At 34.6% G+C, this 16,357-nt stretch overlaps 1 protein-coding gene across 2 annotated transcripts in view; it reads left to right on the forward strand.

Moving 5' to 3' along the window:
- The first annotated feature begins 96 nt into the window (after positions 1-96).
- The window catches only part of LOC121411030 (tetratricopeptide repeat protein 21B-like), a 28,825-nt gene continuing 12,564 nt past the window's right edge, over positions 97-16,357 (forward strand). Inside the window, exons 1-19 of one of the 2 annotated variants that reach the window (XM_041603493.1) lie at positions 97-148; positions 1,197-1,280; positions 2,697-2,826; positions 3,305-3,415; positions 3,790-3,854; positions 4,499-4,603; positions 5,242-5,330; positions 6,400-6,594; positions 7,962-8,046; positions 8,735-8,833; positions 9,245-9,437; positions 10,089-10,186; positions 10,613-10,813; positions 12,577-12,792; positions 13,238-13,309; positions 13,689-13,809; positions 14,439-14,542; positions 14,966-15,120; positions 15,836-15,919. In XM_041603493.1, coding sequence (XP_041459427.1) covers positions 1,254-1,280; positions 2,697-2,826; positions 3,305-3,415; positions 3,790-3,854; positions 4,499-4,603; positions 5,242-5,330; positions 6,400-6,594; positions 7,962-8,046; positions 8,735-8,833; positions 9,245-9,437; positions 10,089-10,186; positions 10,613-10,813; positions 12,577-12,792; positions 13,238-13,309; positions 13,689-13,809; positions 14,439-14,542; positions 14,966-15,120; positions 15,836-15,919 — 2,150 coding nt within the window. In that variant the 5' untranslated portion in view covers positions 97-148; positions 1,197-1,253. The remainder of the gene's footprint in view (positions 149-1,196; positions 1,281-2,696; positions 2,827-3,304; positions 3,416-3,789; positions 3,855-4,498; positions 4,604-5,241; positions 5,331-6,399; positions 6,595-7,961; positions 8,047-8,734; positions 8,834-9,244; positions 9,438-10,088; positions 10,187-10,612; positions 10,814-12,576; positions 12,793-13,237; positions 13,310-13,688; positions 13,810-14,438; positions 14,543-14,965; positions 15,121-15,835; positions 15,920-16,357) is intronic. The other variant, XM_041603494.1, reaches the window with a different exon arrangement.

Raw genomic sequence — 16,357 nt, forward strand, 5'->3', positions numbered from 1 at the left:
ACCCAAAGATATTTTTTTAATTTTATTTTTGCATATATGATAGATATTATGAGAAAATATATTGATTCTGATATTCTTAAATTTCAATTAACCGAACAATAGGTTAAAGGTCTCATTGAAATTCTTGTTTTGGAAGAAATTTCGAAAGGTGAGCTAAAGATTAGTCTTCATTTTCAAATCATTTATGTGACATTAATTTTAAAAGTTCTTTGTTATGAACATAATTAATGATTTATTAAAGCTATGTAAATGGTTCTGTACTTTTGATTTTTTTATAAAATAACTATTTTGCTGAAAAAGACGATTTGGGGCATCGCAGGAATTGACGCAAAACAGGCAGAGCGCGGACGGCACGGCCGACTCGATCGTCTGTCGATGAGCTCCGCCGCCGGGCCCCGGCCGCCATGCACCGTTCACCGTTTTTGATCATGGACCCGGCTTAATGGTGCTATTTTAGCAAATGAAAGGGGACAAAGAATAAAAAGTTATGAATATGAAATGGAAATCGGCACCTGAGACTTCGGATACCAGTAGAGGCGCACGGCCAATATGGGAGACTCTCTCCAATAGGGGAGACAATCTCCCACATTGGAGACTTGCTTTGCAAAAGGACAAAAGAAACAACACCAACAAAAGCACAATTTTTTCCACCCAAAAGTTTGTCTCGCTGAGGTCAGAAGCCCATTTGTTTTGTGTGTGGATGACAACAAATATCCTTATCAAAACAAAAGTAGACGGTGAATTTTTAAAGTAGACGGTGAAAAGGTGTAAATTTTCATGAGGAATCTCATCAAATTTTTATTAGCCGCCAAGGTAATCCTTTTGCCGCAAATGTAAACAAAGGAAATTAGTCTCCAAAACTGGAGACTGTCTCTGAAATTGGATACCCAAATTCTTTATAAAAGTCTCTGATATTGGAGATAATCTCCCACATTGGAGACAGTCTCCAATATTGGCCGTGCGCCTCTACTGGATACTGAAAGATTTGTGAATTGTGGGTTTACGGTACCTGAACTTACAATGTTACATGTCCTCAATTTTATTTAGAATTTCGTATTGAAATACAAATTCTTATTGTGAGTGTCAAGAGCTAGACTCTAGTAGATCTAAATGTTGTTTATTGATAAAAAATATCAGACCCTGTTCTCTTGCTTTATCATATCATTAAATATAATGCTAAAATTTGCTTTTTCCAGATTAATGATACAGTTCTGTTTCTGATGTAAATTTGAAAATAAAGAGGAAATCAAGATATGGCTGATTCTGATGTCACTACTTTGGTAAGTGTTGATGCATGTAGAAAATTAATTTCGAGGAGTTTTTTAACATTTTATTTTTTTTATTTCTCCTCGTACACAGACGGCTCGCTATCGTGCGGCCACCATTAGGGGACTTGCAATGCAAAATCCCCCCGTCGGGGCTCTTCAATTTTTGTCTTTAATGAATAAAAATTTTGAAAGTTAACACAACCAAAATGCAAATTGATATTCCCTCTTGGCATTAACTGCCAAAAAACGGAGAAAAATCAAGTTAAAAGGAACAAAAACAGTGACTTACCTCGGCTGTCGCGCAAATTCACTTCCCCATTTTATCCGATCTTAAGTACATAAACATATGGCCATTGAGTCCCCTGTACAGATCACGCTAGAACTTCGGTCTCTGTATTTGGTGAATAAAGCCAACGGAACAGAGACCGAAGCTTTTGGTCTAGTAGAAAATATGAGCATATTAAAGCAGTCTATAAAAAGATGACATAGGCCTAAATGTTTGGATGGTGTTTACCTGAAAATTCTTTCTTAGATTAAAATGATTGAATGGAAAGGACATGTTTACAAAAATTATGTTGATTATCAATTTTTTTATAGAAAATTGAAGCAGAAAAATATAGCTTTTCCAATATTAGCCGAGGTGTTTCCCTATTTAAAGGGATGGTCCGGGCTGAAAATATTTATATCTAAATAAATAGAGTAAAATTCGCAGAGCAAAATGCTGAAAATTTCACTAAAATCGGATAACAAATAACAAAGTTATTGAATTGTAAAATTTATCAATATTTTGTGAAAACAGTTAAATGCACATTGTCATGAATATTCATTAGGTGGGCTGATGATGTCACATCCCCACCTTTCTTTTTCTTCTGTTATCACATGACATCATAAATGATTCATTTTTTCATGCATGTGTAAACGATGTGTCTCCATTATGTCATGATGAATAAGTTGCGGCAGTAAATAACTAATGCACTTTATCAGTTGTCAATCCAATTGTTTTTTAGTTCTTGGTAGAAAATTTTGAATAAACCTAATTTCATATAATAAAATACAAAAGAACAAGCATTTTGCTTTTTTAATATTACTCTTTTTATTGAGATATAAATATCTCCAGCCTGGACCATCTCTTCTAAAGACTTCTTATATTACAGTATGTCACTTTGATATTATTTCTAAACCATAAATATTATGTATACCATTTGCAGGTTTAAATGTTAACTTTAATAAAAGAAATCTAGAAACTTTATGATTTTTCAATGCTGCAGTAGGGCAACTTTTTTTTTAATCAAAGAAGACATATGCTGGTTTCATTAACATGGCTTGACTGATAACACCACATATCTCAAAATTGCTGTAGTTTGAAAATATAGCAATGGGTGGCAGTTTTGAAAATTCTTTTGTTTTTTAAACAAATTTTTCTTTCAGGCTGCACTCAATTTCTACTGCCAGGAGAAGTTATATCGGCATGTGCAGCGAGTGGCATTGGAGGCAATCAAGAAATATGGCAGTGACCCCGTTCTCCTGTTTTTCAAAGGATATGGTCTCATACTTGAAGGTGTGTACTGTCAGGTTATCTTTTGAAGCTTTTCTAGACTATCAAGTTTACATTGAATTATGAAAGAAGATCTATATCAGAGCCCTGTGACATGATAGGTGAAATCAGTAAGTGTCACTTTAAATCTAAGGCAAATAACATTAAAAAAATATATGATTGATTGTAGGTTTTTATTGTATCTCTGTATGTTATAGGGCCACATGACATTTTGAAATTTTCACTGAAACTACAAAAGAAGTCATGCTAGGCATGCCATGAATGAACTTCAAGAGGACAATTTAGCAATCTCAGTTAAATACAAGAAGAAACTATCCTATTATGAAAGCATGATGAATATTATTTTAATGATATTTGTATATTGTTATCATTCCAGAGTCCTGTAGCAGTAAATTCATAATGAATATTTCAATTAAGTTTTAACTACATAATTCTCAATCAATTGTAAATTTTAAATTTATATTTTTATGTTACTCCCTAGATCGACTTAGTGAAGGTATGAGAGAGTTGGAGTCTATTCGTGACAAGCCAGAGGTCATCTTGTGTACTACTATGGCTCTTATGTATGCTCATAAGAAGTCAAAAAATGTTGGTAAGTCACTGTGAATAACCCAGAAGATTATGAGATAATGTTGTTTTCGATACATAGATATATATATGTATGATATGAATTAATAATAATTGGAGAAAAGTTGAGAAAAATCATGTAGTGTGATGTGAATTGCATCTTTATTACATAACTTAGCAAGTAGATTCCAATCCAATAACTTGAGGCAAAATGATAATGAGAAAATGAAACCAGTGAAGTATTGAGGGGTTTAAGTTGATAGCTTACGCTAATCATATGATTATTCCATCTCATTACTTGCATTTGGTGTGTATGATGTAAGAGATTTATTTTACTATTAATTCTGTTTTCATAGAGCAGTGTATTATATAATTGATGTCCATTGTTCTTGATTCCAGATAGAGAAGCGGTTCAAGAACTAGATGCCAAAATGAAAGAAGACCGAAAGAGAGCATCTGACAAGGTATTCTTTATTTATATATATTTTTTTCATGACTAGTTGCTAAATGTGTGAATTTTCATGTGGGCAAACCACCTTGGGTATTTATTTTCACTGGCTGCCAACCACTATTACCATCATTAGCTATCAATGGTAACAAAATTTCATCTGATGTTTATTGAAGTATAACCAAAACTTTTACTCAAAGCTGTAACATATTGATATTAAAACAAGTTGACAATTACTTATAATTTTATTAACAGGGAAACTATAATTTACAAGCTCTGCTTTTTAAATAGTTTACCCTTAATATTCTCATTCTTATTGATATATCTGTCTCCAATCCAAACGTTCAATTGTATAACATTTGTCTGATATATTATGAATTATGGTGATGTATTGTATTATTTTTTATTATCAATGATTTACTGTCTTTAGATGGACATTACATTGTATTTGATATTTTATGAGATATGAAAATAAAAACAAACTGAACCAACATAAAATTATGGTCATTTGCACAATGGAGAAATGGTCTTATTATTTGTGTATACATATAATCAACTGTGTTATAATTAGAATTGGTAACTAATTCAAATGTTTCCCCTTTCATGTTGTATGATATAATGTACTTGTATAAGGAGATACATGTTATTGTTTCAATTTAGGCTGTATATTTTGCTGCTCTGTTTCTATGGCATACCGGTCGTCATGACAAAGCTAGAGAGTATGTAGATAGATCAATCAAGATGGCTGGTGGATCATCACTTGAGGTATGTATATATTACTTTTACTCACTCATATGTAGAGATTGATGCATTAGAGGATTATTGCTCAGTTGATAAGTTTCCAGACTTTGAACCACTAGGTCTGTGGTTCAACTCTCTTAGCATCACTTGAGATCTTTTGCAAGACGATTACCTACAATTGCCTCTCGCCACCCAGGTGTAGTAAATGGGTACCCAGCAGGATGGAATTCTTTGAACGCTTGAGCACCTGATATGGGTAGCTGTGCTAAAATTTTGGTAATATCATGCAATGCTTTGAATCATTCTATTAAACGTTGTATAAATGTTGCATAGTATTATTTGATTTGTAAGCCCCAGCTGGGTGTTAATAAACTTACCCTGACAAAGAAATTGCATCCATTGGCTTTTCCTCATGCCAGGGGGCTTTCCCAATCATGCATAAGTTTGTTGATGCAGAAACAAGATGATTTGAAAGGAAGAGATAAGTTATAAACATCCTCAATGGGAAATAATCTACAAATAAGCTCATTGTGTTTCCATAGGGGAAAAGGAGGGGGAATAAAGTGTACATTTGTTTTGAATCAAATTACATTTGATTGAGGTTATTGACACATTGATTTTATATAATGGATCTTTTTCTGATATGTTTTCCAATCTGTCAGGGTTCAACCCTCAGAGGTTGGATTGATCTCACCTCAGGCAGGGATAACTATCTCAAGAAAGCTGGAAAATTCTTTGAGGAAGTGCTCAGGTTGGTATAATTCATCATTCCTTGAGAATTACTAAACTGCTAAAGATTATGTGCATTTTTAGGATCTTATAGCACATTACTAGACTAAAGCTCTTCATTAAGCTGTTTGACTGTTGTCTTCTGAAATTATGCAATTTTCATGTTTGTATTTTTAGATGTACTTTGGCAGTATGGATCCATATCCATTTTTTTATTCTGGCAGTATTGATAAATAACAAAGCAACAGTAGAAAGGTATAAACAATAAGATAAAGAGACAATAAGGAAAATCACAATGATTTGACAGACAGTTTCAATTCAATTAGAGCCGTGTTGGCTCAGTCGGTAACTCGTCTGCCCGTCGAACCAAAGATCGTGGGTTCGAGTCCACCCCGGGCGGATGACTGAAGCCAGTGCGTTGTGTGTAAAAGTCTCTCCCATGTTTCATAGATGCAGGCTATGTTACAATGGAAAACACTCCGTCCCTCGGATAGGACGTTAAATGGAGGCCCCGTGTAGAGGAGAGTCACCACCTTTGCACATTAAGATCCCATTGCACTATTCGTATAAGAGTAGGGGGAAACCCTGGTGTAGTGGTCCACCTGCATTCCCCCCAATCAGTTATATCGGGAGGAGAGACCTGCGGGTCACAGTGATTCAGTTCGCTTTTTGCCTCCCAGGCACAGGTGACGCCAAAACAAATAATAATAATAATAATAATAATTATTGCTTATTGGCACCATAATGTTGGTAAATAAAAACAAATATTTTTTTAAATCAAACAAGTTACTCCTGACACCTTGTTAAATTTTTATTTGAGAAGATTTCTTCACCAGATGCAAATGAACCACTTGTAATCATAATGATAAGAGTATTGTACATATGTCACACATTAATTGCCAGATCATTGTGCACTTTACTAACACAAACAAGGCATAAGTGATTTAAATTGAATTTTTAACTTCAATTTCACAATTTCAACAGGTTTCATGAGGCCTGCATTTAATATTACACACTGAAAGATAATTCAATGCTCAATACATGAATCTAAATTATCCTCCCACTCAAACATATTCCTTTCTCTCTTCTAGCGCCACACCCAAAGCTATTGATGCTCTCATTGGCAAGTCACGTTATATGAGTATGAGACACAACTACAGCGGAGCATTGGATCTGATCAATCAGGCCGTGGTCTCCTATCCAGGCTTCATGCCGGCTCTTATTGAGAAAATGAGATTACAGCTTGCTCTACAGGATTGGGAACAGACGGTAGAGTCTGCACAAAGGTAACCTCTCGGTCAAAGTAAAAAATAAACATTTTCTTTTTAAAAATATTCAATACATATTTTTATTAGGTGACTGAAATTTGCATATGTTGATTGATAGGGTAAAGTGTGCAAATGAATGTTAAAGTGTTGTATGGTGGAAATGAATAGACTATTGAGTATGGATTGAAATGAAAGTAGCCAAGGATGAATGTTGAGCCTAGAAAATACTCAGGTAGGATATCACTCCCAGTTAGTTCATTATCCTGTGAGTATTTTCTTTAAGAACTCTTATTGTATTTAACTAAATTCAAAGATATATTTCTTTCTACTTACAGTTATATGATATGGTGACTTAACATTGTTTTTCAAATGAGTTGATAATTCAGGAGATACAGATAACAATACTGCCAAAACCCTTTATCCTATTGGATATTTTTTCCTTTGACATACTGTGATGACTTCATTCCTCATTTTTGTCTCTCCTGCATAGCAGAGTGAGACTATAGGCGCCGCTTTTCCAACGGCGGTGCGGGCGTCAACATTAACTCTTAACCTGAGGTTAAGTTTTTAAAATGACAGCATAACTTAGAAAGTATATGGACCTAGTTCATGAAACTTGGACATAAGGTTGATCAAGTATCATTGAACATTCTGCATGAGTTTCACATCACATGACCAAGGTCAAAGGTCATCTAGGGTCAATGAACATTGGCCATAATGGGGGTATCTGTTGAATTACCATCATAACTTTGAAAGATTGTGGATCTGATTCATGAAACTTGGACATAAGAGTAATCAAGTATCACTAAACATCCTGTGCACATTGTATGTCACATGACCAAGGTCAAAGGTCATGTAAGGTCAATGAACTTTGGCCATGTTGGGGGTATTTGTTGAATTAGCATCATATCTCTGTAAGTGTATTGGTCTAGTTCATAAAACGTGGACATAAGAGTAACCAATTATCACTGAACATCTTGTGCGAGTTATAGTAGTTTTCAAAGTCAGCACTGCTGCTATATTGAATCGCATGATGCAGGTGAGACCGCCAGAGGCATTCCACTTGTTTTCCTATATATGCTGAAATTCTGTGGAAGGTGTATTTATACTGATTATTACAGAGAACTAGATATTATACAATGCATCACTTTGCATATTACCCAGACATTAACCTGTTCAATATGATTTACCGGTAAGTATGTTTCCTTTTCTTCAAAGACCTCATCTTTGGTTATCTCAGGATTAGTGCTCAATTAGTTGATTTAAAAAAAAAATCCAAAAGTTTGTGATAAAACATCTTGTCATCCAGATGGCACATAATTATTGAAAGTCTTTTTTACTTCAATTTTCTGTTAGATGATCTTTACTCTTTTGTTTGTGTACAGAGCCTTAGTCCAAGAACCAAACTGTATAGAAGCCCTTCGACTGATTATCCTTCAGATATTATGCAGAGAAGGGAATTATGAAGAGGTAATGTTCTGTCTTATTCTATTTTTAATGTGTTTTTTCATCAGTGGTTATTATGGAGACAACTATAACTGGCAGAAGAAAAAGAGATGGGCGAGAGAAATCAGATTATTTGGCACAATTTAATTATTTGAATCGAAAATGTAGTCTGTGAGAGTCATATGTAAGTATTCAATGAGCTCTCAGACTTGGTCTTCATTAATTAATTCAGTAAAGTGTCATGAAAATTGTGAAGGCTATTTGGGACTTTCGAACCCCAGTCATGGAGTGTGTACAAGCAGACATATTAATGTGAATCATCATAGGTGTTGTAACTTCTGAAGGTTTCCATGGCAAAGAAGAATATTATAGTAGGTTTCACAGTACACCATGTATCTTTTTTGGGCAAATATTGGTCTTGAAACGGACCATCCAATCTCAACGTTTCAACAAGTGTGTTCTCCTGAAGATGACAAGGACACACTTGTTAGGGTGGTCCTTCTTTTAGAATCAACATTTGCCCAATAAAGATACATGGTGAACCATGAAACCTTCTACACCCTTAGGTGATCTAAGCGATAAATCACATTGACAAAGTGAATGAGTGAGATTTAAGGATACGATTTTTGTAAATGTACATGTGTGATGTAATATTTTGAAAAAATGTTGTGAATGTTTGCTTTTGATATTGATATATGATATTTTATCTCAGGCTGCAACTAAGATTGGAGAGCTGATTCAACTCATTGACCGATTTGAACCTAAGAATGCACACATCTACTGCCACATGGCCAAGACATTCAGTCGAGTGGTAAGTGTAAACTTCCCACTCTCATCCTATTGATTATGCAATGTATTGGATGCAAATGAACTGATTTAGGTGTAAAAAAAATTATCGACAATACATCAGCTTGAAATTCTTAGTAAACTTGTTAAATGCAATCTTGATTTCAGTATGATATACATTTTCATCAGACCCTAGTCAAGGCAATATCTAGTCAGATTGTCTCAGTGAGTTAAGAAGAAAATTTCATCCATACATCTCAATTCATCTTTTGCCAGACTGTTTAATACCGACAATGGGAACAAGTATTATTCGATTGCGAAATTGAAGAAGGAAGATTCTCCAAATGATGTTGCCATTTGCAAAAGCTCTTGAATGATTCTCCATTTTCAGTGAATCAAACCAAACAATGATCTATTTCTCTTTTTCATCATGCAGTGTTCTCGCAACCAGCAGACCCTCCTCCAGACCCTGACCATGGTAGAGAGGGCCATTAGTCTGGATGGTAACAACTCAGACTTCTATAATGAGAGTGGTTACCAGCAAAGGATGCAAGGAAAGAACAGAGATGCTGTCAAGGCATACCGTATGGCCATGAAGCTGGATGAAACAAGTGTGGTCGCACTGACAGGTTAGTTTCATTAGAGACAAGGAAGCTCTTGAATGCTCAGAACTAAAGTTCTTCAAAGATGTGATACGTGGCACTATCTCAGAGATTTGGAGACTACTGGTCTGATTTCGTAAATGCTGTGGCAAGGGCAATAATATGTGATATATATCATCTTTTATTGAATATATAAAGTTAACACAATGGCCCATATTCTGAAGTCAGGTTTAATCCTAACTCTGGTTTAAAGTTGTGGTTTAACTATGGATAGCCAATAGTAGCATGAATCTCTTGCAGAATCATTTTAATGTATCAGCTCATTTCATCTCAAATCATTCTTATATGTTTTTGAAGGATAAATACAGTAGCTTTCTCCACCATTCACGCGTTAGGAAAGAGCACAGAACAAAATATGAAACATACAGTGTAGGGAAAAATTTTGCCATTTTTTGCTTTCCATAATATTACCACAGAGTTAGACCTTGGTCTAAATTAAACCTTACTTCAGAATATGGGCCATTGTGTTTTTTTAAAAGCATGTGTTATAGCAGTGAAATAGTTTACCAATCTTTCAAAGTAAACACAATATGCCTTCCATTGTGATATGTCTTCACAATTCCAAGAAATGAATTTCTGATGAAAGGAAATTGCATTCATCATTTTTTTTTTAATCAGGTATTATCCGGTTTCAGTTGGAAGATGGTCAGTTAGATGATGCAGAACAGCAGCTTGACTTCCTTGGAGAGATTCAAGAGACTATTGGAAAATCATCTGTAAGTATTCTTGACTCAGTTACAGTACATACATTCACAACACTGCCTGTAGTGGTAACATTTAATCCACCATAATTTAAAGTCTGAAGTATTTACATTATTTTGATTTATTTGATGTATCCATATAAGTTTATCAATGTTTACTTTATCTTATATCAACCTTTATATAAGTCTGTTTTTTGTCATTGTTTACTTGCTGGTTGTGAGCTGTTATTCATATTTAACAAAATCATATGAGCTGAATTGAAAAAACGAAAGAAAAAAGAAGATAAATTGATTTAGAGATATTGTCATAGAAGTCACTTTCATGTGCATTTATTTTTCACTGTTCCCTCCCCACTCGAATTTGATAAATTTATTCTTTATTTTTATAATACGCTACTGTGATAGTATTGAAATTACTAGTACATTTTTTTTTGTCTACAGGACATCCTTTTCCTGCGAGCTATGCTATCTAGGAAGCGTAACAAGCCTTCAGAAGAAACAGTCAACCTGCTTAATGAAGCTAGCTCTGTCCACTTTCAATCTCTCAAGGGTTTACCCCTAGGTGCTGACTACTTTACCCAGATGAATCCAGATTTCTTGGTAGACATGGTCAAAGAATACTTGCTCTTTGCTCCTACTGAGGTGAGAAATTAGAAGAAAAAAAAGATACTTGGTTTGTCAAAAATTGAATAAAACATTGATTGAGTATTGTTTACAGTGAAAAGGTACTCCACATTTTGTAGATTTAGTAAAGTTATTGTGATCATACAAAGTAGAAAGATATTTGATAAAGAAAGGAAGGTTGTAATTACTGACCCACATGAGAAAGGGAAGTTAGGAAACAGAGATTGAATAATGAGAAAGAAGGAATAGTGAGGAATTGGTGAAAGAAAAAAGTGAAAGAGATGAAAGAGATAGTGGGAGGGGAAAAATATTCACAGGAAATTAGAAGGCCAGTATTTTCCTTTCTCAGTGTGGTTTGGACATATTTGTGATCATTATAAATTAGCACAGGACCATTATGGTAAAGTAAGTGTAGTAAAGCAGGTGATGATTAGCATGTCAATATACACATCCTAAATAAGATTTGAGAAATATATATGTAAATATGCATATATACATGGAGAAACTGAGCTCTCTTTTCTTAAATGATAGTAAAATCAATATTAAAGCTTATTTTTTATATGAAAAAATCAGTACTGTAATTGGCGGATATTTACAGGCATGTTGATTTTCAAAATTCCCACATGGTGAAATTTACAACATAATTGGCAGGTGGTCCATGTAATTAACATGATTGTTGATTTGGAATTTTGTACAGCAGGATACGTGATGTTGATTACAGGAAAGTTGATTTCAGTAATGTACACTCATTCCTTTCCTGGTCATTCATCCCATGACTTTGGCTATCTGTTCAAAGTAGTTCAGTTGACTAAAGGTCATCATGTGCTTATACAGGATTTAGTTTGGATATTTTAGTACAAGGTCATTTCCTATAGGGCACATATTACAGCAACAGGATTGACATTACCTATAAAGCAAATGAAAATTGATTTGTAAAGAGATAAACATGAGCTTGTGCTTCTCAACTCATGTACCTAACAGTAGTATCAACAGTGATGTGTATGGTAATAAAAAATGCATTTTATCCTAAATATTCAGGTGAATAGTGATAGTATTTATCCCAATCATCATCATTACAGCCAACTGGCTGAGTTACAAAGGATTTACAAAGTAAAGTGTGATCAGTGCAGAGATGAAATAGGACGATACATGAAATGTCATAAATTTGATATAGATGGTGTTGCAAAGGAACTTGTGATATCACTTGCTCTTGCTGTGGAAGTGCCGTGGTGTAGCGGTTCTAACTCTCGCCTTCTAATTAGAGGGTCGTGTGTTCGAATTCCACCATGGTCTATCGTCCTTTGGCAAGGTGTCAATCCACAATTTGCCACTCTCCACCCAGGTGTTAAATGGGTACCTGGTAAGATGCGAAAGCCTATGTAGTATGCCTAGCAATTGAGTCTTGGAACTCTTGTTGGAATGCTTCCCAGGGAGTGGAGAATGTGCATAAATTGTATGCGGGCATGCAAAGATCCGATGACCAGGGTAATAATATATCTGTAAAGCACTTAGAGATGTCGCTCAGATGTGTTAAGCGCTATATCAATGTGGAATATTATTATTATCTACTAGCAATCAACTGGGCGTTGTGGCGTGCGCCTGTAATCCAAGCTGTGGGGAAGTTACAAATTGATGCAGAGGTTCGAGGTTCGAGCCCTGGTCACGTCTTTCGGATGGTGACGTTACAGGTCGGTCCCAGACGTAAATAATCATATCTGATTGATACACGTCTGACAAAACTAAAATACACACACACACATCCTTGTGTACTCTTTCTACAGCCACAAGGCCCAGGTCAACCTGCAGACCCAGCCCTTGCAAGATGCAATGCAGTCCTGGATCCCATCTGTAAGGCAGTACCTGGACTCCTGGAAGGGTTCTACCTCCAAGCTAGAGTCAAGTTCTTATTAGGCCAAGTGGAGCAGGCCCAGACTAGTCTACAGCACTGCTTGGACCATAATCCAGAATATGCTGATGCCCATCTGCTTATGGCACAGGTAAAGAACAAATTATACAGATTAATCAATACTTACAACAAGAAATATTACCAAAAAGCAAGATAAGAAAAAATAGAATATAATATTTTGCATGCAATTTTTAAAAATAATTCAAATACTTAATTTGGGAGGGTGGTTCTCTTCTGCATGAAAATAATGTTTGAAATTCAATCTATTGAACAGACTTACAAGTAATCCTTAAGCCATTGAATTGATCATCACATATTTTGAATTTATACTTGAAATTAAAATCCGCAAAAAGATCCGCAAATGCAAAGTTCTCTAGTGCTCTTTCTTTTTACAACTTTGATGTTTTCAGTTACATTTTTTGACAGCTTTCAGTAGAGAGTATTGGTTTGCCTTTTGCCTTTTAAATAGTTCTTAAAAGTTGAGCATGTGTACAAATTTTACTTATTCTTTTTCTCTTTTTTGGTTGCAAATCTAGATATACCTACATCTTGGCAACTACCAGAAGTCATCTCAGTCCTTGGAAATGGGTCTAAGCTACAACTTTGAGGTAAGTATGCATTGGAAATGTCCATACCATTAGCATTTCAATCAGCATATTGTGGGCTTTGATTCATCACTGGTTTGGAGTTGAAATAGTCCATGAATTCAAATCCTGGTCATTATCACACTTAATATGTTGTTCTCTGGAATTTCACAGTATTTTGTCTCTGATGATATGGAGTGAAATGTAAAGCTTCAAGTGTAAATATGATAATGTATAGTATAGCAAAAGCAATAACCACAGTTGTACCAGTCATGATATTGATTAATTTCATATAGTTGGTTAATGAAATGTATCAGAACATATATGTTTTGTACTTTGCATAGATTAAAATCATGGAAATAAACATGAGAGTTCTTTTCACATCTATTGATTTGCATTGTAGGTACGTGAGATGCCTCTATATCATCTTATCAAGGCTCGTACACAGAAGAAGATGGGAGAGATGGAGGAATGTTGTAAGACCCTGCAGGCTGCCATGGCTTTACCTGGGGTTAAAAAGAGAGGTAAAATAATTACTCTCAATAGCCTGTCACATAGTTATGTAGGTTTAATAAACAATTTATATGTGTATGACATAAGATAAACATGCTTGTTGAAGCTTCTGGGGGCTGTTGCATGAAGCTCTTTGTAAGGTGTGCATGACTTTACGTGCAACTTTATATACAAAGTTAGGCGTGATTAGTGACCCTTTCTTGTGCTAAATGAAATGACAAACTCCAAATTTCTGTTTTAAGATTATTGGAGTACACTTCATATAATCCTAATCAAACTATGAAAAATAATTAATTTTCCATTCAATTGCTTGTTAAGAAATAGGAATGGAAAAGATCAGATTTTATCTGTAGCTAATGGAAGTAAAAAAAATGTTTTAGGGTATGATTTTTAGAAGCACCCAAGAGGGGTCACCACTCATGTGTATAAATTCATGCATATTTTATGAAAAACAGTTTTGAAATACTGCCTTGGAATTTATCATAAAAAGGGCCCTGCTTTACAGAATTCAGCTTTTGGGACCTGTGATACCTATAATATTGATATGCAATCTGACGGATGGGTTGTTGGTGGAATTTGCTATGATATTATAATACAATCCTGTTGAAGACTATGTCATTTTGTATTTCATTATAAACAGCTGCATCTGCATCAAGGAGAGTAAAAGGGGGTCCTATCTCAATGACAGACAGGGTCTCTGTATTCTTAGAGCTAGCAGATGCTTACAGGCAGACTGGTGCAGAGGTAAAAAAATCTTTAACACTTTTCCTTTTCCTCAATTTCCCATGTTCAGAAAAACAAATTTGACAAATATATTAATTATTATCACGGATATTAAAATTATTTGAAAGTTTTCTTTGTATGATATAGAAAATAGCTTTATATCTGTCAATAATCAAGCATAAGTGTAAGGGTAAGATGAGGTTACATGGAAGAATTTTACTCCCAAATTGGCACATTCTTTTAACAAGAAATTTTACCATAATTTTGTGAGGATTTGATCTATACGCTTTCTGAGAATTTCTGCCATTCAATTTGGTTGATAATTTCACAATTTGGTATTAAGGCAAATGAATTTTAGACACAGTCTATTTGAGTCATATTCTATTGATTTATCACACATCTTGCAATTTCCATATTTTGTCACTGTTTAATCTTGATTTTCAGCATGAAGCAGCCAAAGTGATGCAAGATGCCATCAATGAGTTCAGCAGGACATCAGAAGAGATAAGGGTGACCATTGCCAATGCTGATCTATCCATTGCAAGAGGAGATGTAGAACAGGCATTATCCATGCTGAGAAACATCTCACCTGAACAAAGGTTTGTAATCACATACTTCTACTCATCCAAAGACAGAATACCTGGAAATTGATATCTTGATATTAATTAGATAGATCACTATGGTTCAAATATGCAAAGAAAGGATATTAACACTTGAATAGCAGGGTTCAGGAAATAAAATAGATAAGAATGCAAACCATTTTGAAGAGGGATTATATATTTTTTCATTATTTTATATTTTGATTAATTTAAGTGAAAACTATAAAAAAAAAGAAAGAGAGATTGTCCTGGGTTCCATAACACAAAGGTTAGCGATTGATCATACGCTTGATTTTCACGATTGATTGTACAGTGTAGTCAATGAAATCAATTGTAGAAAAATGTTTTACTATCATTGCTAAGCTTTGTGTTACGGGCCCCAGATTTGTTGTCTACAAATTATACATATGTTTATGAAGACAAGTTGTACATTAAAACATTCAATTTAGTCAATTACCAGATTAATGATTATTTGTGCTCAAACTTTACTGATTAAGATCTTCAGATATAATTAATCCTGTATTTATATTTTTATATATTAAAAGATAAGAAATATATAAAGCTTGAATACAAGTTGTTTATTATATTTTGTTATGAAACAGTCATGAATTGAAATGATTGTCATCTATTTGAATGAAGAATGGTTGCACTTTCAGTGATTACAAGAAACACCAACACCCTGTTTCTTTATATTCATTTTGACAATTTATTTCAGTTACTTTGTGAAAGCCAGAGAAAAGATGGCTGAGATTTATCTCCACCATCGAAAGGACAAGAGACTCTATGCAAGCTGCTACAGGTAAATCACAATTAAAACTAAAACAATATCTACACCTGTTTACGTGAACTATGTAGTCATTATTGTCTCACCTGCGAAGCAAAGTGAGACTATAGGCGCCGCTTTTCCGACGGTGGCGACGGCGGCAGCGGCGGCGTCAACATCAAATCTTAACCTGAGGTTAAGTTTTTGAAATGATGTCATAACTTAGAAAGTATATGGACCTAGTTAATAAAACTTGGCCATAAGGTTAATCAAGTATTACTGAACATCCTATCAGAGTTTCATGTCACATGACCAAGGTCAAAGGTCATTTAGGGTCAATGAACTTAGACCATGTTGGAGGAATCAACATCGAAATCTTAACCTGAGGTTAAGTTTTTGAAATGTCATCATAACTTAGAAAATATATGGACCTAGTTCATGAAACTTAGACATAAGGTTAATCAAGTATCACTG

Source organism: Lytechinus variegatus, chromosome 3 (genome assembly GCF_018143015.1).
Source record: "Lytechinus variegatus isolate NC3 chromosome 3, Lvar_3.0, whole genome shotgun sequence".
NCBI classification, from domain to species: domain Eukaryota; kingdom Metazoa; phylum Echinodermata; class Echinoidea; order Temnopleuroida; family Toxopneustidae; genus Lytechinus; species Lytechinus variegatus.